This window comes from Protopterus annectens, chromosome 10.part0 (genome assembly GCF_019279795.1).
Source record: "Protopterus annectens isolate FY-2018-M chromosome 10.part0, PAN1.0, whole genome shotgun sequence".
In the NCBI taxonomy this organism is placed as follows: Eukaryota; Metazoa; Chordata; order Ceratodontiformes; family Protopteridae; genus Protopterus; species Protopterus annectens.
The window spans coordinates 705,771,879-705,797,400 of NC_056744.1; the positions used below are offsets into that span (position 1 = coordinate 705,771,879).

General features: G+C 34.1%; 1 protein-coding gene across 1 annotated transcript in view; it reads right to left on the reverse strand.

Annotated features, from left to right (window-relative positions):
• The window catches only part of LOC122813289 (FRAS1-related extracellular matrix protein 1-like), a 1,751,891-nt gene that overhangs the window by 148,416 nt on the left and 1,577,953 nt on the right, over positions 1 to 25,522 (reverse strand). The window contains exon 31 of the mRNA XM_044085535.1: positions 22,140 to 22,429. Coding sequence (XP_043941470.1) covers positions 22,140 to 22,429 — 290 coding nt within the window. The remainder of the gene's footprint in view (positions 1 to 22,139; positions 22,430 to 25,522) is intronic.

Consider the following 25,522-nt stretch of genomic DNA (forward strand, 5'->3'; position numbering starts at 1 on the left):
ATAGGATGCCAGTACTCTACCACTCGACATGCTAGAACAGTATAAAGGAGTGCTGTGCCTTTAAGGGAAGTGGATATTCACAGGGGTGGTAGGTGGATGTAGTGCTTACTTAGTATGAGAGTGCTTACTTAGTAGAGAAGTTTTGAGAACAAGTGCTAGGCTTATAATATAGTGAGTAGTCTGATTATATTAAGAGTAGAGCTTCCTTAAGGGAAAATTTGAAGAGCACACTTGGCGGAGCCAGAAGAAGTTTAACCTTGTTTAACCGGTGCTGTGCTATGTGCACAACCGCGCAAAGCCGTGCAAATGCGGATTTTAAACAGGGAACTTCAAAAGAGCTAGAAATGGTCCAAAACAACTAATTACTACAGCTCTTGTGCTGAGGTCACTTCCTACAGGGACAGGTAGGCTGCTCAAGGCTCCCCACTCCCACTGGTGAGCAAAGAAACTTCCTTCTATCCAAGTAAGGTAATGGACAACACAGGAACTACACCACAGCCCAGAATACAGCAAAGCCTGTAAACTGGTCTAAACTAGTTGAGGAGAGGCGGGAAAACAAGGATTATTTTTTTGTTTTTTTGTTTTTAGATAGAAACACACATAAAATGCAGAAACAGTAATAAATCAGTTACACAGGCTAGCACACTTTAGTGGGCAGCCTCAACAGTTAAATTAAACAAACAAACAACAAACTTTCGATCAAATTCGACTAAAATGTAACTTTTAAGTGCAGATATTAAATAATGCAGAAGGTATTTCAAGTAAAAAAATAGCAAAGATACTTAAATCCAGAAAGTAGTCGCTTTTCTGAGTTCTCTGTAGCTAGGACCACTCTGCAGGACCACGAGGAGCTTGTCTGAGTAGTATAGCCAGAAAAAAAACACCCATAGGCTATGTCTGCATAGGTTTCTGCCAGATACTCTAGTTCTTCCCACATTCCAATGACATTTTTAGGTAAATTGCCATTCTTCCAGATTGGCAATATGCCTATATCCTGAGTGTGTGTGTGTGTGTGTGTGTGTGTGTGTGTGTGTGTGTGTGTGTGTATGTGTCTGTGCACACACCCCATTTGGCATTTGTTTCTGTGCCTTGTGCCCACTGAATGCTTAGACAGATGCTGTCTCCCAGCTTTAATGACTAAGAGCTTGGGGGCAGAAGAAGTAGTGAGTATTGTACTCAGTATGCAGTACATGCTTATGTAACTACAACATGTAGAAGTGTGCTACAGCACAAAGGAAATCTTGCATGCTACTGTTGTCATATTTATCCTCCAGTATATAGTTTTGGTAATGTCCTCTTGACACTGTGAAGGGGGTAGTGGCCCACACACACCAATTATAAAGGCAATGGCCATTGTACACTGCATTTATACTGTCATTGACATATATGGCTAGTCTGCTGCTGATGCCAGCCATACTGCCTGGTGTCTCATGTTGCCCTGGCGGCCATGGACATTATTTTTTTCCTGTTCATTTGGTTACTGAAGTTGTGGGCATGACACAATATTATTCTCTTTACCCACAGTGAATTCACAACAGCCATACTTCTTTGCAGCCGAATGTCACTTCAGCCATACATCCCCAACCAAATGTACCACAGGGAAATATCTTTTCTGCCTAGGTGCCTGAACCCCTGACATGGTAAAAATCATAGGCAGGAAGTCAGACTGCGACAATAGCAAGCTGAGAGTTTAAGTATGTGTGAGTATGTGGCTAATTAATAAGAGCATTATGTCAACAATGGGCACCCATTAAATCCTTACAAGTGAGACAGAGTAATCCTCTTGTACAAGGAGTTTGAAAATGAATGCAGACACTTTAGTTGGCATGATTTGAGGCTTATTTGGCATTTATTGAGGATATTTCTATCAAACTAGATACAGCATACTGTAGAACAAGGTCTGCAACTCTTTGTTTCTCCTTTTTTCCCTTTTAAAATAAGTTTTATTAAAGTCATTTCTGAAACATGCAATTATTAACATAGAACCGAACATATTTTATGAATGAATTAAATAAAAAACAAAATTCTAATATAAAAGATAAAAAAGACAATGAACTATGTACAAAGATGTTCACTATACTATATACAAATAAAACAAGTTAGAACAAATGTATAAGAGCTGACCAATACCATCAAAGCATTGATTTTCTAATAAATGAATTATGTTCAGCCATTGGTTGTACATTGCTGTATTCCTAGAAGATCTAGACTTGATTGTCATTGTTTCTAATTTGCATATTTCCTGGAGAAGATCTTTAAAGTTTTGAAAAGAAGGAGAGTGTGATGATTTCCAATTTCTATTGATTTCTTTCCTGGCTATGGACAGTACAGAACAGATAAGTGAATATTTGATTTTACACAGGATGGAATTGGAGAGTTAAATAAAACTAATGACTTTGTAAGTAGGAAGTTATTAGTGAATATTGCTTGCAAGAAATTATTGATATCTTCCCCAAAATTTTCCATATGTGAACAATCATAGAAAATATGTGCCCAATCAGCATTCTGAACCTCCAAACATCTCCAACACAATGTATGTTCTTTAAACATCTTGTTTATTTTTTATGGAGTGATGAATATCTATTGAAAAATCTTCAGGTAAACATTCTCCATTTAAGTGATGTAGTTGTTTTACCTGCTGACTGAAAAAAATTTGATTTATCCTTATCTGTTATTAATTTCAGAGAAATATTTCCAATAATTATCAGGTAATATATCTAAGTCAGATTTAATAGTTTTTTATATATATATATATATATATATATATATATATATATATATATATATCAACAATCAGGTACTGAATGACTTTGGGAGTTACATTTTTAACTGAAGAAGGTATTAAATCAAGATTATTTTTGAAATAATTTCTAGGTTCTTGTAGGTCAAGCCATAATGATGAATCAAGGTCATTTTCTCCCAATAAAGTATTGATGGATTGCAATTCATTGTTTTTTACCAATTGATGCCAATAAATCAAATGTTTATGCTCCAATATTGACATTTTATGAATATTTGTAGAGAAAATAACCTCCTGTGTATATGCTATGGGGGAATAAGGAATAACTAATTTTCATAGGATCTATAAATGAAACTGTTAAAAGATTTTAAAATCATATTAATATAATTTGATATAAAAAGTTGGGTAGAGCATAAGGAAAATATTCCTTTAATTTCCATATGAATGTGTTATTTATTAATTTTAGCTTACAATGGTCATTATTATTATTTAAATTTCTTGATGAAGATAGGATAACGTCTTTCCATTTAGCTGAATATTTACTATCTATAAGATAGAAAACTGTCTTAATAACTGAGGAGCTTGAGTAAATTTCTAATTGTGGTAATGCAATGCCTCCATTATCCCAACTATACATATATGTTAAAGAAATTCTAGGTTTAATTGGATACCATAGAACATTTTTAATCATAGTACTAAACTTTTTAATTATTGCATAAGATGGAGGTATAGACATAGATTGAACTATGCATAGATTTTTTGGTAGAAGTATTATCTTTATAATTGATCATTTTTCCTCTATTGAAAATTTTATTTTAGGCCATTTATGTATTAAGTTATCTATTTCTGTTAAACTTTTTTCAAAGTTCAATTTTTGAATTTCTTTTAAACTATTGGCAATAATTATTCCTAAATATTTTATTTGTTGGGATTGTGGTATATATTTTTCAAATTCATTCTGAATATTAAATTTCTTTGAACCAGATAAGATTTGTGTTTTATTATGGTTAAATTTAAGACTTGAATTATTTTGGAAATAATCTATATTGTTAAATAATTCTTGAATTGTTGAGTTTTTACCACCCAAGTTAATCAAAATGTCATCTGCAAATATTTGAATCTTTGAGGTTTTATTAAGGCTTATATCAAAACCTTTAGTATTACTATTATTACTATTATCTCTAATCAAATTTGCCCAAGGCTCCATAACTAAGATAAATAAAAGAGGGGATAAAGGACAACCTTGCTTAGTTCCTTTAGTAATAGGTATGTACTGAGAAATATTAGAACTAATTTTGATATATGCTTGAGAGCCTATATATAACTGCATAATAAGATTTATAAAATTGTTTGAAAAATTGAGTTCTTGTAAAAGAATAAATAAGTAATCCCAATTAACTGTGTCAAAAGAACAATTTATATCTAAACTAACTATAGTTAAGTTATTTTTAGTTGACTCGATTAAGGTTATTATTCTTTTAATATTATCATAAGTTGTTCTGTTTATTATGAAACCTGTTTGGTCTTCATCTACTAAACTGGGAAGAAATATCTTAAGTCTCTTTGCATATATATAGACATAAATATTTTATAGTCTATGTTTAGTAATGAGATAGGTCTATATGAATTATATTTTGTAGGGTCTTTTTCAGGCTTTAGGATAGGAAATATGAACATATATTTCCATGAGGGGGGATAACATTTTTATTTTGTATAGTATTAAAAACTGAAAGTAATAAAGTTAGTGCTTTATCTGGTAGCAATTTGTAAATTTCTGGAATAATGCCATAATTACCAGGTGCTTTATTTTGTTTGAGAGTATTAATTTGTTCTTGAATGTCTTTTAAAGTAATTTGCCTATCAAGTAATTTAATTTGTTCATTTGTTAATCTGTTTTTAGAGTTTTTTTTAATAAAGGCTTGAATTTCTTTCTTTGAGTTGATTAATGCAGTAGATTGGTTTAAATTAAGAAAAAAATGCTCTGAATTCAGTTACTATGTTATGCAAATCAGATACTAACTTTTTCTTCTGAGGTGAATATATTTCTTTAATGTGATTGAATTTATTCAATCTTTTTACTTTACTGGATAAAATATTCAAAGATCTGGGATTCATTGAAAAATTAATAAATTTATATTTCTCTAGAGTAATCATGGTATTATTTATAGAATCTCAAGATATTTCTTATTTAAGGTTTTTAGTTAACCCAATTTAGATTTTCCTTGCGGATTTTTTGATAACTCAAGATTCAAGATATCTAGTTTTGTTTGTATCTCTTTTAAGTCTTTATCCCATAAAAGTCTTTTTTTCTTGTACCAATCAATTATTCTGCCATATAGGTATGCCTTCATTGCATCCTAAATGAAAATTTCAGATGTATTACTGTTGGCATTAAATTCAAAAAAACTATGAACTTCTTCTAATATGAAGGTGTTGAAATCCTTTAATTTAATGATATAAGCTGGGATTCGTTTTATCTGAACATTGGCTCTTGTATAAATATATACATCAAATGTTACAGAATTGTGATCTGAGAAGGGACATGTAATACATTTTACATTACTTTAAGAATCTGTTAAACTGTTTGAAATAAAAACTCTGTCTATTCTTGAATATGTGTTGTGTCTATATGAAAAAAATGTATAGAATAGTGATTTTGGGTCAGCATAATTATCAATGTATTTTAATAAATAAGAATTGGAAAACTCTTTTAGTAGTCTAGCTGAACTCAAATCTTTTCTTTTACTTTTAAAAGAAGAGTTAGAACTACTAAAAATGCAATTAAAATCACCAGCTAAAATAAAACTACCCTTAGAGAATAGGATAATATGATCAATATGTTGCTGTGCTGAAGTCTGTTCAAAGCCAGGAATCCAGTACATATTTATTAGAGTATATATTAAATTATTAAATTGTATGATAATAGAAGCTACCACACCTTTATTATCTTTGTATGTTTCTATTATTTCAGGTTGTGGTAGTTTATTATTCCACAATATTGCTACACCTCTTTTTTATGAGAATGTTCAGAACTAACAAGAACTGAGAAAGATTTAGACTCTAATTTGGAAATGTCATCTTCTATCAAATGAGTTTCTTGGAGAAAAAATAATTGTGAATTATGTAATTGAAGATATTTATTTAGTGAAGTGCTGTCATGTAAATTTGTTGGATTGAAATGCATGCTGATTAAAACTTAAATTTTAGTTTATGGGATGATACTAAAAAAAAGAAGGGAATATAGCAATTTATAGAATATAATATGCAGAAAAATGGTTTAAGATTACAAATATTTAAATAACTATCCATTATACTCATTTTAGTGACCATCTGAAAAATGATTATCAAAGAATTATAACAAAAACATCTAACAATAAAACCCTTTAAAACCCACCTGGAGTTATAAACTCCTAATTTGAGTGACATTAATCACTCAAATTAACATTCCTACTGGCAGCACATTTCTATCACTCTCTGCTTGAAATATGAACTATTTCACTGTTAGAAACATGGCTTATTGATATGCATGTCAAAGTTATGCAAAAAAGGAGAATTTATCATACACTTGTGTTAGATTTAACTAATAAAACACGTTGACTAGTAATAATTTACAAAAATAAATAAGATGCTATAAAGTTACTAAATCATCATTATCATCTTCTTTCAGCTGTTCCCGTTAGGGGTTGCCACAGTGGATCATTTGTTTCCATTTCTTCCTTTCCTCTACATCTTTCTTTGTCACACTAACCACCTGCATGTCCTCTCTAACCACATCCATAAACCTTATCTTAGGCCTTCCTCTTTTCCTGTTACCTGGTAGCTTCATCCTTAGCATCTTTTTCCTAATATACTCAGCATCCCTCCTCAGCACATGTCCAAACTAACATAATCTTGCCTCTCTGGCTTTGTCTCCAAACCTTCCAACCTGGGCTGACCCTCTAATATACTTATTCCTAATCCTGTCCACCCTCATCACACCCAGTGCAAATCTTAACATCTTTAGCTCTGCCACATCCAGCTCTAACTCCTGCCTGTTTGTCAGTGCCACTGTCTCCAACCCACATAGCATAGCTGGTCTCACTACCCTCTTGTAGACCTTCCCTGTCACTCTTACTGGTACTCTGTCACAAATCACTCCTGACACTCTTCTCAACCCAATTACTAAATGCTTAGTATCAAAATTAGGTACAACAAATAACACCAGTATTATTTAAAGTCAGCAGAAAAAGGATATAAACAGAGTGCATAATGTTTTCCTGCAAACAACAAATATGTTTGTTGGAACTATGTAAGATCAATACTATATGATACTTAATTATAGGGAATTTTTTTTCAAGTAGTATAAAAAGTTTCCCAAACTTAAATATTGTCAAAGGTCAAGCAATTGTTACAATACCTAAAAAGGCTATATATAAACCTACAAATCTGTAAATATGCTATTATAGACTAAAATTCAAAAAAGCATCTAGTGACATGTTTGCATCTAAAGTTTATAGTTGTTGTCATCTAGTTTCCAGATTTATATTTAAATTAGTGAAATCATAACCAACAAGATACGTTTTTGTATAAATCTATAAAGCTGTAAGAATGACTATAATTATCATTTTACTCTGTTCTAAAGTTTCTGTAGTCTGCCCAATACATGAATGTATCACATAACAAACATTAATATCATAGTTATTAGCACTATTGATTTGAGATAAACCTGTATAGGAGATGAAACTATATTTCTTATTATAGTTTGAGTCATCAGATATAACCAAAAGTTATGCTATACAATTCAGCAGAAAGATATACTAAAACATTACTGAAAATATATAATATATAGATTAGGCCAAATTTAAATCTGCCTAACGTGTGATTTTGTTTATATACCAGGGTACATAATAATATCCACATCTCATAAGTAGTTGAAAAAGCCAAATTAGTTTACAGATCTGACTTAAATATTTTAAAGTAGATAGAAGTAAAAAAAGTAGTTTAATATGAATTGGAGAGTAGTATTTGCAATATGCCTTGTTACATTTATTGACTACTTATCCTTATATAGCTGGTAAACAAAAACAAGGCAGCTGAAAATAACAAAACTCTAAACGTGCCACAGAATTTAGAAGAAGTTGGTATCATCATTCCATTAATTAATCAGATATCTGTACCCTTAATAGAATTAATTGCACCAATATATTTACTACTAATATTTTCATGTCATTAACATAAAGCAATGAATACAAAAAAATTAAGAACCACTAAATACTGTACTTTTATGAAGCTATAACATTGGATGTCTGGCAGGATGAAGTCCTATACTGATTCTTGATATAAATTGAGGACAGCATCTATTCAAGAATGTCATAACCCCTAAACCAGTGTTAGAGTTATTTACTTATTAATTTATTTGGTATCTGTTTATTATCAAAACAACACCATAAACATCTCATGCTTATACACACACTACTGACAAAGCATAATGAACAGGTTATATAAAAATATATGAACCCTAAGAATATAAAACACTATGAGATTGAATGGAATTCTTATGTGAGAAACAGATATAGTAGAAATTACATTTATGTATAAACACATAATATAAGTTGTTACAGTTATCCACTTTCCACAAGGGTGTGCTTTTGTTTTAGAAGCAGTATTTTATAATCATCTCAGGGAGTGCCCAAACTAAACAACCTCCTAACACTAAAAATCTTATCAAAACCTCAAACATATCAACCAATTTTAAATATTTCTCCACATAAATGATGTAAAAAATATGTCCATCTATGTTAATCTGGACAGTTTACAAATATGAATGTGGAACTCTCATCTAACCTTCCCACTAGGGCGCTTCGTTACACACAAACATAATTAAGGCTTTCAATGACAAGGCACACTGCTGCAACAGTGCGGTTTTACGGTCAAAATGAAAGGGTTATATGGCACATAATGGAACTTCACAAAAGCATTTAAACCATCAAATAAATGGCCATGGGTATGAGAGAATCTCACACATAACTAAACACAGTAAGATTCAGTATGGTCGCAACAATACACAAGCACCATTTACTTTCTATTTTGACAACTGAGCAGATAAACTTGTCTAATGCTTCAATCATGCCTCAAGACAAAGTAATAAAACAGAACCCAAAACCAGTATAGTGAATAAAGTTTAAATATAGGCAATGAAATGCAGCTTTCTATGTACTAATTATATATTATTAAAATATCTAGTATGAGTGTTAGCTCATCTAGTAAATGGCTCTGAGTTGCTCATTCAGTGCATCCCCATGTAAAGTCTGCAAGACAGTTCTAAAAATTATAGTATAAATGAAAATGAATTAATACATTTCTCTAAGTTACTCATTCAGAGTGTCACTCTACTAAGTAGAGTTAGAAGGGCAATTTAACACAGTAATGTACACACATCTGAACAGTTACAAACTGTACTACACTTACTGGGACATACTAAAATTATTATCAAGATCGCAAGATCGCTGTATCTATATGTTTAAATCTAATAGACAAGAAGTCACCAAAGAGCATTGTTGTTGTAATGACTACAAAACAAACACTAATACAGTACAAATAAACTCTACCCGTTATATTTCATGGCTTCTATTCTATTTATGTACAAGTACCAAATGGTATTGTCCGTGTCAGGATCTGACACTGTATACACTTCTGAATTACTCCACAGTATATAAATATTTTCAAAGTAAAATGTGCTTATACAAGTCCTAAAAATACTTTATGATTCAGTTCCTTCCTTTTTTAGAAGATTGTCGAGTCGTCGGTGACATCATGCAGCTCTTGCAGATGATCAGAGATGCGTGTGGTCAAATCACAGAGTTGAACATGGAAAACAGCTTCAATCTTTTCAGCAGGAAAATGTAAGCCTTCCAGGCATCAAATCAAGGCTTACAAAGGCTCAAGAGCTGCTTGAGACACTCCAGCAACAATCAGTGCCCTCATCAAGTACCAGAGAAGAGAAAAAAATGAAAAGAAGAAAAAAAAAAAAAAAAAACACCTTCGGATCCCTGAATTTTTGGGTCTGCTACAAACCAAAAGCCAGCAATGAACAAAGTCAACAAAACAGATGCAATACCAGCCAAAAACACATGAAACAAAGCCATCCAGCCCAAACATTCAGCAGAAACCACAAGGGCACAAAAAAAGGAAAAGCAAGCAATTCCCTGCTACACAAATAAAGATACATAGTCGACTGCATTAAATAGCAGCTCAAAACCAATCAAAGACCTCACAGGGTATTCCATTAAAAAAAAAAAAAACGTTCTAATAACACTGTATTAATATTTAAAGAAATAAAACAACAAACAGAATGCCAATCATGTAATTAAAACAAAAAATTACTTCTCGACATCTATAAACAATATAATAATAAACCTGGGCAGCCTATATATACAAAAGCTTGAGCAATTATGGGGCAATAATCTAAGGCTTAAAGATTATTATTATATATTATGTTTCCTTTCCCTCGCCCTTCCCCACTCTTCCCCTCGCTTAAACCTTGACAAGATAGAATGTTATTAAAGCATATTTATATAAGGGTTATGCTAAATTATATCCTAAAAATATCTAAGATATAAAGAACTAACATTAGTAAAAGGGAAATAGTATATATAAAGTGCTAATAGCTATTAAAATGAATCTAAATAACTAGTTAATAGGTAAACACAAATTAAAAACACTGTATAATAGAGAATAGAACAACACTCAACCATTGAATCATTTTCAATTTCCATGACTTCTGGGTCATAAGAAAAAAAGTATGTAAAAAGAAAATAAAAAGTCCATATTGCAAAAAAAATAAATTTTTTAAGTTTCTCCTTATGTTCAACTGTTTTCCAAATACCATTTTCAGCAATCCTTTTAAGACTTGAACTAGCCCAGTCTATTCTATTTTTTCCAATATTTTATTAGATTTAATGTAATTGATGGCTGCATCAAGTTCTTCAAATATCTTCTGACCATATTGAAGGAAGATTTTTCAGCCTTGCAGGGAATAGCAGATGAGATTTTATTTGTACTTTTTTTAAGTTCTTTGAGCAAATAAGAACTGTTTCCTTTTTGATATAACATATGAAGAATAATCATTTTCAAAATGAATGATGTTGTCTTTGTATTTAATAGGTTACCTAGACCAAGCTGTCTTCAAAACTATTTCTTTATCATGAGTGGATAAACATTTAACTATGACTGATTTAGTAGAAATGCTTTTGGTATTTTTAGGGGAAGACAAGGACCTGTGGGCTCTTTCTATACCAAAAGAAAACGCTTCAGGTAGCTGTAAAATTTCAGGTAGCCATGAAGTTAAAAACTTCTCCAAATTATTTTCTTCCAGGTTGTTTGGTAGCCCAAAGATTCTTCAATTCTTCTATTTCTTCAAGATCTATTTTCTAGATCATCTATTTTTGGGATCTATATTATAATCAGTGAATGCTTAAAAAAGTGAACGATGAATAATTGACCACATGTAAGCAAAAGCTTACAATCTCAAAAGCTCAGAACAGCAATTTTAATTTTCCAAGGGAAAAAAAAAAATCGCTGTTCCAAAAAAAAAAAAAAAAGAAAAAGAAAAAAATTGAAAGAATTAAAAAAAATTGAAAAGTAATGGAAGCGGCCAAGCGAATTCTTTCCTTGGGAAAGAATTTGCTTAAAAGCCGCTCAGCTTTTTTGCCTTTCTGTTGTTTTAAGTTCGACCAAGATGCATTCGATAGAATGCATCTTTGGTCATCTAATAGGAACCTTATTTTTGTTAAAAGCAAGGTAATCTGTTTTAGAAGAAATTCCAAGTTATGTTCATTTTGTTGTATTCTACTATCCATGTCATTTAAGGAAGTTTCAAAACCAGTAATTTGTTTCTTCTGTTGTTTAAGGTCCAGATGAATTGTCTCCATTTGTTGCAAAGTAGTTTCCTTAAAATTATCAATCTTCATGTCCATTCTGTCAATTTTTGTTGACAGTTCCTGTATAGTAGTTAAAATAGTTTGAAACTCTTTGTTTAATGCTGAGTCCTGGTGAGAAGTTTTAGTAAAGCTCATGTTGTAGTCAGATGTCAGAAACTTGTCTCTTGTATTTTGACAGGAAAAGTTGAAAATAATTAAACCATATTTTAATACTAACTAGACTATGAAAAGAAACTAGATAGATAAAAAATATTTTTTTAGTTAGTTATAATTAAAAATTCCTGTCATGAAAGATATGATAAGGCAGAGCTGAGTGAAAGTGCGCTACTCAAGGCTCATGCTAAGCCACGCCCTCCTCATTTTGCTTCTCCTGACTTCAAGTCTAGCTTCATTTGTGAGCAGTGGGTAGGCCCAGTGTGTTTTCTTAACTGGCCATCCAACTGGGTATTTATTATTGCAGTATCACAGGAGAGTATGTGATGATCTGAATTACCATTTCAGATGTAAAGATGTGCTTACTGTTAGACTAAGGAAGTCTGTATGGGTATAATGTTTTTTCAGAGATCTTACATAGGTACCAACCAACATTACTTATACATTCCCCAAGCTTTACAATAATGAGTGCTAAACCATTGGAATACTTACCCAATATTCTCACTAAAGATATGAGTCATGTGTAAGGCTTGGCTTGGCTGTTATGCCCTTTTTGGGAAAATTAAACTCCACATAGTTGCTAAATCATTTTATGAAAACATTCCCCTGGTAATCAGACATATGGTTCAAGGATGAGATGGACAGCATGTAACTAATTTGGACAATAAATGACAAGATGCTTAGGAATCTTTTAACCAAGTCAATAGCTGTAATCAGAAGGTCATAGTTATGTACTTGTTTGAAACTTCATGTGTATAAAACTTCATCAGTCTGTCGAATGCCTTCAACAGATCAAAGCAATAGTTAGTGTGCAATTGCATCACTAGTTTTAATATACTAAGATTTATTATTCTTTATAATTGGAGACAAGGTCACAGTTATTTTAATTGTATTTGGCTTTGTCTATCTGAGACGTGTTTGTACAGAAGGTAATAATATATTACCTTCAAAGATATAATGATAGAGATATTGGCAGTTACTCAAATTGTTTCAATAAACAGAGTTTTCCCTCTGTTTTCATGGGTAAACTAATGTGAAAATAGAGGAGATTAAGATGCAAGTCATACATTCATAGCATCAGCACGTTTCAAAGCACAATATAATGACAGATCAGGAAAAGATCAGATGGCGGGTAATGAAAATGTTGATGAAAATTTGTACCCATCAGGGCAGGGAACACTATTTGCAAACAGAGAGGATGAAAAGGTAAAGAGGTGGCTGGGGTCACCTATGTACACTCCATTACCCTACAAATCTTACTGGTCAACATTAACTGTAATATTTGCTCATGAAAAGTTATGCTGCTCATTTCAATGAGTACTTTAATCCTCTTGCACCCTGCTCATACATAAATATAACACCATGGGTAAAACATTCTTTACCTCCATACAGGTCACTGAAGAAGGGAGCGGTGAATGATAAAGCAGAGTAGAACAGCAGACACGTAGGCAACAATATTAATTCCCTTATAGGGCATCTGCTAAACCTGACATGAGCGCAGACGCACAGTTACAAAATATTTACTAGCTCTCCAACAGCAGCTCATAGTCAAGTGAAATAGTTGTTTTGAAACAGGGCATGCCTACAGGCTGTCATCCAATCAAAGTAGTACTCAGCCATACATATATATGTGCATAAATATATATATATATATATATATATATATATATATATATATATATATATATATATATATATATATATAAAAATACACACACACACACACACACACATATATATATATATATATATAAAAATAAATATAAATAAATAAATATATATATATATATATATATATATATATATATATATATATATAAAAAATAAATAAATATAAATATATATATATATATATATATATATATATATAGGCTGCGGTGATGCTGCACTTAGCGTTGTCACCTCACAGCAAGAGGTTTTCCGGTTCGATTCTTGACTGGAGCACCTTCTGTGCGGAGTCTGCATGCCCTCCCTGTGGTTGTGTGAATTTAAAGACATGCAGGTAGGGGCGTGCATGTGTGGGTGTGCCTTCTTTGAAGGCTGGGCGCCGGGCTGGCAACTCGACACCGCAAAAATTCACTGCCAAACATTAGCGGACCGGAGTTCCGCTGTGGTGACCCCTCACCGGGAAAAGCCGAAATCCGTTTATATATATATATATATATATATATATGGATCTTGCACTATTGAACAAAAGTTCAATAGTCCAAATCCACATCTACCGAACAAACTTTAGCAAAAGCGATTTTAACTGAAAAAGCACTTTCGGTAAAGTCCCTACAATAAACAAAAAAATAAAAACCACACATAACTTAACATTTACGCAGGGGGGGAAGCCCCCCTGCACCCCCCCATGTGGGGTCTGCACCCCCCACATCACCCCTACTTTTATATTCTCATACAGTGGGGAAAAGGGAATATTCCCTTATCCACACTGTACTCCAATCTCAGCAACAGCCTTCCCCTGCTGATTTCCCCTATTTTTATCATACTTTTGCAAAAGTGCTTTTTCAGTGAAAAGCACTTTCACGAATGTATGATCGGCGCTTTCACTTTTGGTGAAATTACCATTCATGCATAAGTATGGATCCCATACATACACACATATATATATATATTTATATGGGTCCACTTCAAAATGCTGACTTTCAAAATCTCTAAACTCAGAATACTGAGACCAAAATCTCTAAAGCTCAAAATACTGAAAACACACAGGATACCAACACTTATTATATTCCAGCACAAGTACATACTGAAACAAATAAAACACAAACCATATTACTTTTCTCCAAGTATAAGCAGAGGGGCTTCACCCCCCACACCCCCTGCTAATTAAATATATTGACTCCGATATTGCACTTTAGTGTAGTGAAGTGCAATCTCGGAGTTGATATATATTTAACTAGCAGGGGGTGTGGGTGGCACAGCCCCCCACATGGGGGGGCAGGGGGGCTTGCCCCCTACCTATACTTGCAAAGGAGTAATATGTTTTTGTATGTAGTTCTGCTGCCATATAGTTGTGTTGCTGTACTGTGTTTTTTTTTCAATATTTTGACTTTCAGTATTTTGAGTTTTCAGTATTTTGAGCTTTAGAGATTTTGGTCTCAGTATTTTGAGTTTAGGGATTTTGAAAGTCAGTATTTTGAAATGGACCCATATTTATATATAGTGTCTTCAGCATCAATAGTTAGAGCCATGCAGGACCTGCAGAAATGAAAGATAGATAACCCTGAATTTCAGTGATGCAGTAAATAAATGTCCATACAATGTTTTACATGTTGCTCTACTTTTCTATACATCATTGAGAAAATCCCTAGAAATTGACAGTGTCTTCTTCATCCATATTAGCTTCTTGGGTACTTGGATAGTGCACAGTATGTCATTCTTATGTAAGCACCTTAAAAACGTAATGATTGTTGGATAAAGTGACTCTCCTTGTGATAGCGTGTACTGAAGAGCTGTTGGGGCTCACTCAGTGATATATTCTGCAACAGGGTTAGAGCGTCCAAAGTTGTTTTTTTTTAGTATGAATTGCTGCTGAGATTAAATTACCTTTGTAGTTTCCTCACTTTCTAGTAAACTAGAGTACCAGCCTGTTGTATCTGGAGTAACCTTCAAGGTACTTGCTTCTTTTGAAAAGTCTGTTGAGTTCTTACTCTTAGCTTTGTTTCAACTTCTTGCTTTGTCAGCAGAATCTGAGCAATCTTTGATATCAATAGTGGCCACCTGATTTCCTCAGTTTTGGAACTATAAGCGTATGTCTCTGCTTCATATCACAGCCTGTAAGATGACTGACTCATCCATACCTCTTCTTTTAATAAGAATTTACAATTTACTGCCTTTGCATATTGTCTAAGACTCCTCCAATAGTTCATATGTTTGTTTCTTCTTTCTTATCCCAACCATTTGTTGTTTTTGTTTGATTCTATGCATTTTCAGTGTAGACGTAGTCATGTAACCAATATATTGTTTACTCTTAACTCAATTTTTATGTCGGTTTTGGTTCGTGTCATGACTGAAAAGGGCACATTGGTCTATTTACCTGGGTATTAAATTAATAAATTAAAAAAAATAACTATGTGAGATGAGAGATATTATTTAGAAGGCATATACAAGTCCCTGTCTCTACCCAATTGTGAAAATGCATTTATTGAATGTGTACCTAATTATAGCAGCTTGTCAAAAAAGATGGAGAGCTTGTGATTCACTGAGGATGCTAGAAGGTTTCTCTTTGAGTAGCCACATTTTTATGATGTCATCAAAGGTTGCACTGTCCAGTTATGCAGAGTTGTGATCTTCCTGGTATTTTTACCAATGAGATCTGTTGTCTGACTGGACCTGTACACTGAGTTTGGATGCCTCATCCCAGATTGTTATGTTTAGTATATATAGGGGAAGGAAGGAAGGAGTTCCTCCTTTTTTGTTGATAAGATATATCACTGTGGTTTTGTCTTAACAATGTGACAAAACTCTTGCTTTAAAACTGAGTTAAAAGCTGGTACTCTACACTCTATGGCCATTATTTCCTTCAGGTTTTGAGTGGATTCTTTCACTGAGAGAGAAGCAGATATTCCCTTCTCCCAAAACCAGGAATGTATGGTGTTCATCAAAGGCCTCAAGATGTCTGTGTCCTTTTTGAGGATTAGTTTTACTAAATGTCACAGAATGCTCTCATAATTCAGCATCACAGCCTTCCCTAAACATTAATACAAACTATAATACTATAAGTGATGTCATTAGACCAAAAATACCTGAAAATAATAGACACATTTGGCTGAGAAATAACTATATGAGTATCAGTAAACAAATATTTTAACAGAATAATAAGAAAAGTTGCTTTGTAAGTTTCAGATCTGCCAGGGATGTGACTAGAGAAGTAGTTAAGCAGAACAGAACATTTACTTCAGTGTTAAAAACAAATGGAGACGGTGTGGGTTATGATCTTCTTTATGAATGGGTTTCTGTTTGTTTTAGTGTGGAGGGTAATCCTCAGATATCTATGTAGTTTACATATCTGGGCAGAAGACTGATATCCACCTTTGGCTAATTCCAGACATTTTGTTAATGGCCTGCAGCAATGGTCCTCATGATAAATGTGTGCACTCAGTACTCCATCTGTACCCTAACCAGTGCCTATGCTGGTGTCATTAATAAGCTTAGTAAATTAAAAATAGATACATATATGGTGAGTTGTATTGCCTACTGGCTCAAGTATAGAACTCCCATACTTAAGATGGAAGAAGGCTTCTTGGAATGCAAGAAGGCTTCTCAGAATGCAAGAAGGTGACAGGTTCAGTACTGGGACTCTGCCTTTTCATCATCTATTTTTCCAATCTTGAATCATAACCTCTGGCCAAATAAGTTTGCAGATGACTGCAAACTGGGAATTATTTTGAAATCTCCCTCAATAGCCATTCTTTAAAGCAAGAGCTAACTTTTGTAAACAAGTATTGTATGGAAAATAGGCTAAAATTAAATACGAAAAAATGCATTATTTTCACATTTGATAAACAATATTCTCCCTAAATGTATAGTATAGCTAATTCCCCACTCAAAATGATAATGTAGTAAGAGGTCTGTCATTAGACGATTACGTAGCAACATCAGTCAGAAAATCCTTCTAGTTAGCAGAACCAATAAGGCTTGAAGCACCAGCCCTTTTCTCAGTTTCAAATGGGCTCTCAGGATGATCCATGCCCTGCATTCTACACCATTATGAATCCCATCTTCTGTAATCTCCTGAATCTTCAAAAAGTCAGATTGCAGCACTAATACCAGAACTAAGGACTTAAATCTCCACCAGCACATAAATAAAAAATACTGAAATGCCCTACCCCAACCACTGGAACAGACTTTTCCTGCAAACTGAGCAAAGTGACACCTTTGCATTCTTCAAATTAAACCAGACCGGGATGATTGGATGGGTACTAATAAATTTACTCTGGCACAAACCTGCTTTGCCATTTTTGAGAAGGGGGGGTTGCATGATAATGGGTATTGGCTGGGTCTAAATGGTCTTGTGACTCAATTGCTTTGCATTTCCCATGATCCTATTATCCTTCTTCTATTTCCTTATACATAGTTCTATTCTTTAGCATTTACTCATTATTTTGTAAAAATAAAAAATGCCATGTTTTACTTAGTTCTGCTTTCACTGAGGAGTATTTCTATTTTCTCTTTTTGTTGTAGTTTGAATTTGTATTAGTCTTAATATGTTTTTACAGTGGGACCTTTTCATATTCAACAGCTTGACAGCCCATGGAGTTTGCCTCATTCTGCCACTGTCTCTGTCCCCTAATTCTTACTGACCTCTGAGCCAATATTTGAATTAATAGTGGGGGTTATCTGTACAGGCAAAACATCCAAATCAGCTACCTTCTTCCCCAAATTTTTGCAAAATGGTACTACTTCTTTGCTGTTTTGCATCACTACACTTTTAGCACATATTTTTGGCACATATATAAGTATTTTTGAGTCTTTTATGACCATCTTTTTACTGTTAGGCTAATGCTTTAATGATTACATGATGAAATACATACAAATTCCCCCTGTGTAGGGATAGTGGTAGTAAGAGAGGTGGTACTTGTAGAGTTCTGGGGGTGGGTGGGAGCAGTCAGTAGAGTTTAGGAAGAGCTATGTAAGAGTTAAAGTCACATTAGAAGAGAGTAAAAGGTGAAAAATATCTGGGATTGGGAGTAGGTTGGTATGTTGTAGCTATGTGCACAGCATTAAAGTAGTGGTGAGACCAGTCTGAAGTAAAAATATAGACGGCAGTTACAGAGCTAGCCTGTGGGAATGTAGGAGCTGAGCCATTTGTCCATCAAATGTAACTTTAATTAGTTTTTGGAAGGGCTCTTGGATTGATTTCAGTGTTAATGGGACATGGTTCCAGGCTTTGGCAGTATTAGTGGAATACAGGTAGTCTCCTGCACAACTGTATGCTTTGGTGATATTGCGATACAGTTTATTGCCAGAACATAAAGCTACATTTGGGGAGTACAGTTGAATGGTGTTATTTAGGGATGGGCAGTTTTGGAGCTTATGGAGAAGTGTGTGTACTACTATGAGTTGGGTGTGTGCTAGGTAGTGTGGGAGTTCTAACCAGTTTAGCTCTTTGGGAGCCATATAGTAGTGTCATTTGAAGTGCAGGTTGGTGGGAAATGCTGATGTTTTATAGTGATATGCTCTAGTTTATTCAACAGTGTGACTTAAAAGTTAGTAAAAACAGGTGGAGCATAGATGGCAGACAGCAGTAGGAAAGTAGTGTCTATACATTTATGATTATTATTATTTCCCACACTGTCCTATCTGCTCTTGCTATTCCACCTTATTTTAATCCTTTCATTGTTACAACCTGATTATCCAAACAACTGTTTTTCTAGTTTTAGAATCCTTCCGTAGAATTCCCCTAATCTACAAACCCCACATCCTCATCTTCACAAAAACTACCTCTTCTATACATTGCACTACATGCTGAATATCTCCCTCCCCTTTCCCCTACATCTCCTTTCTTCGACATCACTCTGCTTCCTTCCTATACCTTCATTTCACTACTGCCCCTTCTTTAGCCTGCCTTACCTACTACTACTGTTCAGTCTGCTTTTCTGTTGCCACCCCAGTCTTGCCCTTATTAAATTCTTGACTTGCTCCTTCTTCTTCTTCTTCTTCTTCCCCAATGGCACTGAAGTGAATTAGACTACCTAAGCCCACAGCTTCTGATGCTGTGCTATGGAACCTTTGGTATCCTGTAGTTGAAATAACAATATTGTGAAGTGTGACTCGTGCTCTCTGAACATTTATTAATATGGTTAAATAATGAAAATTTGTATCTGGATCTGCTTCTTAACACATATTTTTGGTAATAAGACCAGTCTAACTACTTTCATATCTGCACCAACTCCTGTTTCATCTGTTCCTTTTGCTAGTCTGTTGCTTTAGTCTCCTGATGTCAGGAATAGTTAAAGCCCTCCTGCTCAGCTGTTTTCACTTATTTGGCTATGTCCTCTTGGGGGCTTGCCAATCAGTGTTGTCCTACACTGCCTCATACTCCTCTGTGAAGATATAGTGGCACTTCCAAACAGTGCTGAATTGTCCTGTTTGCTCCTTGTTGGATATTCTGAGCCATATTGGTGTTCTTCTAGGCATAGTCTTCACTGAACCTTCTCTTGTGTGATCCATTAGTTTTGCTCTCCTAACTATAGTGATCATTACTAGGAGTAAAACAGAAAGAGTGTGATAGTTTTTTATGCTAAATTACCATACAGGGTTGACAACTCATAGGTCAGTGGTTTTACAAATGCAAGTGAAACTGGGTGGATGAAGTAGCAGCCTGTTCTAGTAGTTCTCCAAAGACAGACTACAATGGCATTACCTATTAATTAGCCAGAAAGGTCAGCTGTCCAGCTATTCCCACAGATGACAAAGCAAATGCAAGCCCACAATATGCCTAACAAAACAATTAATAGAATATTTGATTATTTGACAAATCCCGAATGTCAGTCTAGTAAAATCAGGAATGGCATGCCTGATGGTGATACTGGGGAATTTATGCTTGCATTCAGAATATCAGAAGTATGCACTGATTGACAGTTTTGACTGTACCAGCCTTATATATTTGTATGTTGGGAGTTAGGTAGGGGAAAGAGTCATGACATATAAATAAACATCATTATGCTCGTGAGTGTGATTATATATGTATGTATGTATTTATTTATGATCTATTAATTAGGTTAGTCCCACAAGGCCATTGGATACTTTTTAGGGGAGGCCTGACTAGGGGAAGATTTGGCCAAGGTGACCTGGTATGTTTTCTAGTCCCATGAAAGTGTTATTTTTGCCTCTGACAAGGATTTTGTAATTTGTTCCAAAGTGATTTGAAAGGAACCCAAATTTTCAGAAATGCTGGGAATAACTATATGGATAGATGGGGCAAGGTTAACACTAAATGCATCTGTTAATGTATTGGCTATGTCCTTGGGTTTGGAATATAAGTTAAAATTATAGATGTGCTCAATGCATTGTTGTTCAAAAAAATACTTATACTGAGAGCAGGCTGCAGCTGTTCTGGAATCTCAGTCAAAACATCATAATCATGAATCATACAAACTGTCTTTAGCTGCATGAAACTAGAAGATCATAATTTCATGAGATAAGATCATAAGCACTGACCTTTATGGATTAAACAAATCAGAACACTGACCTTTTAAAATATTTAGCAGAGGGTCAAAAAGAGGATAATTTTTATCAGAATAGAAGGCCTTTAGATGTTAGACCCCATATGGTTAAAATAATGCATTTTGTACAGGCTTTGTTCTGTTAACTATATAAAGACTACAGATGAATCTAGGGGGACCATGACAACATCTGAGGCAAACAAATCATAATACCATGCTTAAATCATATCAGTGGAAAAGTATGAATAAAACTAAAACCCATGATATAATAGGCTATGACTATTTTTTTAGAATGGCAACATTTTTGAAAGAGCTTTCCTGAAGCAGTAATATGATCCTAAATTGTGGAGAGCACTTTTAATGTAAGTAATTTCTTATGAAGGGACCAAGCAGGAGATTGTGTTCATCTAACAGGTACAGATTCATGCTAACAAGATGGACTAACCAGTCCACAGATGTCATCAATGACTATATTTTTCTAAAACAATGTAAGCAACAATGCAAACATTATAATTAAGAGAAAGCATATACTGATTCCTGTGGATGGACTAATTGAAACTGGTTAAACTTTCAGCAAAACTATGTGGTTTCTGTAATAATAGGTTAAAATTCAGGAAAGTAGGCCTTTTTTTTCCTTAATAGTGTTCTTTGCTGCATTTATAATATGAGTAAACTAGACGATAGTCCATAGCAGCTGTTATGAAAGCACATGAAATAAACACAAATAAAGAATGAACTTCCAAATCAATTCATCTGAGAAAAAGGGTGTAAACTTCATTATTTGAGGAAGAAATTGAGAAGGTAAGGAATAGATGATTGTGAGGGAATAATTTTCACATTGAAACACTAACACATCAAACTGAAAAAGTGTAACATAAACAAAATTAAGCAAATAATTTAATGCCTTCATTTAAACATATCGAGATACAACTACTAGTGAATCAAATAAGTGGTATGTCCTGTTTTTGAAAAAGTAAAATAATCATGAAAAACATTGTATGAAGCATATTGTTAACCCAAGCTGGTTACAAACTGGCAAGATTGATATGTTTATCTGTTTCCTTTTTTAGCACATAAACACTTCATTTTTGGCTCAGACATGACCTTAACTAAATAATAAATACTATTTTGCTTGGCACAAAATTTTGAACGTACCTCCTTGATGTTTTTAATAGCTTGCAATTGTGTCCTTGTGATCTCTAAAGTTCGGTCATCTCTGAGTTTTGTTCCATGATGTTCAGAAAAACTGGGTTGTTGGAATGCATGGCCTCTGTGAGGTATAGTGTAATGCTTCAAGCGCTGCTCTGTCATTATAGAGATTCTTATGTCTTGCTGTTCGCCCTTTGTTCCGTTGTTTGAATGTAGTCTCGAAACAAATTCTTCACCACCGTTTTCTCTTTCTGATACTTCTGTATCACTTGTAAAATCTGTTGCATCACAGTTTCCTTAGGAAAAAAATGAAAATCAAATTACTTAATATCCCATTTACCAAGATACAAGCACTGTTATTAGTGTTACTGAAAGCAGAAACATTGGCTTATTATAACTTTCAGAAAGACATTTATTCCATGAAGCATTCTGTGTTCAGTCCATCAGAATTTAGCAACTGTAGGTTCTTGTTTTTGAACCTGACCTCTAAGTCTAAATACCCCCCCCCCGAGTACTCTATCAGCCCACTCCTTGCTCCAGGAATAATAGCTTAAGACCCCTTTGTTCCCCTTATGGTGAGAATTTCAGAAAAAGTGACCTCATCTGTTGCAGAAGTCAAAAGTTTTACCTTTAACTGTGAAGTTTCCTCTTCTGCATGCCCATATGCAATCAAGGGGTGACCATGCTGCAATGGATCTTTTGTTAGGGCTACCACCCACTTATAAAGTTACATAACCAACAAAAAATACTGACCACCGAATTAGCAATAACTGTGTCTAATCTCTAGTTCCTACTACAGAATGAGAATAGAATTTGCATCGTGGACATGCTTTCCCAACTCCCCAGTCACAGAGAGAAATGTGAGCATGCTCTGGTTTAGAACTCTTGACCACCAAGGCAGCTGCTATAGCATCTCAGCTGTTACACAAGGTGCAGCTTGCATACCTCAGAAAACTGTAAATAGCTTGATAATTATACATTTGTTTTTAAATGGGAAAGATGTCACTACACTTCCTATAAAGTGCTCAAGAACATGAAGTTAATAATACATACTAAAGAGGGCAGGGGGCAGATGGTTCCATAATATTATTTTACTTTATATTATGCAATTCTATTTCAGGTTAATAAATCATATTATACAATAAGAGGCCATTAATATTCCAAAATATGCATGCTGATTGGACAGCTCAATCAACTTGCCAATGTAAATCGAGCATATATCAATAGAAAAAGTCAACCCATTGAAGTACCATAGACTTTCTATTGGTATATGCTGGGGAACATAGCAAAATATGATAAAAATCAGGTACGTTGTGCAAAATGACAGAAACAGAAGCATACCTAATTTTCCTCATGTTTCTGCTCTGCCCCTATTAAAACCTCATTCTTTTTTAAACTGAAAAAATGGTAACCTTGATTCTGCTGCTTTTCCTGCACTACACTGATGTGGTGTGCAAGTGTGGGATTGCAAGTCCCAGATTCATGCACAGTGCCTCCGCCTAAATTAGACAACCCACAAGCAGACTGAAGTGCCATTATACAAAGGCATTATTTAAGAAATATAAATGATTTCTTTCTTAAATAATGTCATTACACAATAGCAATAATCCACTCCTCTGTGTGTGGGTATATCAGGATTTACCCACAGTTGGCTTTGTTTAATCACTCTGGCTACAACCTTGTGATCAAACCACACTAATAGTGGGTAAATCCTGATTTACCCACACCCAGTCATGGATATTGCTTAACTAGTGAATATTTAGGAAACCTTTAAAATGTTAAATACATGATTTTTGTTTTGCTCAGTTGTCCAAACTTTTACATTAATCCATACTACAGTTTACTCATTGTTCAAAATGTAGGAGAAAGTGGCAATAGCATCTATGTATTTTTATTTGGAGACACTCTATTTACTTATTTATTTACTTACTCACTCACTTACTTGCTTTGCAAGTGGGTGGGCTAGATTGCAAGTGCTCATTTCTGCCCTGGCCTTGTCACAACAGTTATCAAAGGCATGCAATATTCTTATAATACATACAATGAGTACACAATGTAAAGGTGTGCAGAGAAAGTACAGCACTTAAGTCTACTGGATGAATGAATATATTCTAACTTGTTAAAAATTCTGATTGTATAACTTCATAACTATACATATTAACTTAATGTTCACAGCAGTTCTAATGCTATATTCACCATGTTCAAAATTCACCTGAAAGAATTGACTATACTAACACCTGAGGCATAGTAATGAATATTCTGCTTTGAGAATATGTCAGGATACACACCATATTATAATAATTCTATAGACCTTTATTAGATGAAAAAAATAGTTCCAGGAGCATTTCTAAACTGCATATGTAACTCTCTGATGCAAATCATACAATGGTACACTGTTTAATTAAGTAAAATGGACTTCAAGTTGGTAGTACATTTGGTGATGCTAGGTTAATGGTTATAATGCAAAAGCATTGCTATACCTTGGGCCAAAGATGGAGAAAGTACTTGTGCATCTTAAAGGGGTACACTCATGAGTGTCAAGATGACTCTTGGATGAACTGCTTAACTGAGGCATCCTGGTGCTAGCATTAAGCTCTGCCATCCTTGTTAAAGGTGCACAGAGTTCATTGTGCTGGAGTTTATGAATATGAATACAGACACTGAGTATATGTCAATAAATAACAGGAAACCTGCTTGCTTTCTGGAGTGTGCAACAGTGATATTTTTTTCATATAACGGTTTATAAAATGAAATACTTTAATGCTGTTTGGAGTTTTTCCACACACAGATTTGAGATGGCTGCTGGCACTAGAATTGAGCATATTCCAAAATAAAGATAAGTATGCCTTTTCTAAGAAATGATCTGGCCATTGTCTTTTAACATTTTAGACATACTATTTGAAATGCTGTGTAATTAATGTCTTATGCACATTATCAGTAAGGTAAAGTGACGGATCCAATCACACACACCCAATATTTTTACTTCAGTTGCTGCTGTTCTATATTTTCCACTACAGCACTCTACTGAAAGGCCAGATATGTTTTTGAAAATCTTTTCTGTTCTCCAAAAAGTGAGGACTAAATCTTTGTTTGTTAGCATTAACCTCAGAAACATTAGAAACAAACTACCAGAGGTCTATGTGTGGACTGCTCTCCATTTTCCTGACATCTTATCTTATCAGACCAATGATTGTATGGAACAGAATCCCAGTCCATGTTGAACCTAACTGAAATCTGGCTTAAACAAAATGTAAAGGGTAAGGAGAGCCTATCACATAGGTTCATAAGTTCATAGGTTGGTACTAGGCTATCAGCCCTAGGGCCTATACAAGCCTAGCCATAACAATTCCCTGGCTATTTCTTCCCACACTGTTTACTTTGCTGGACTC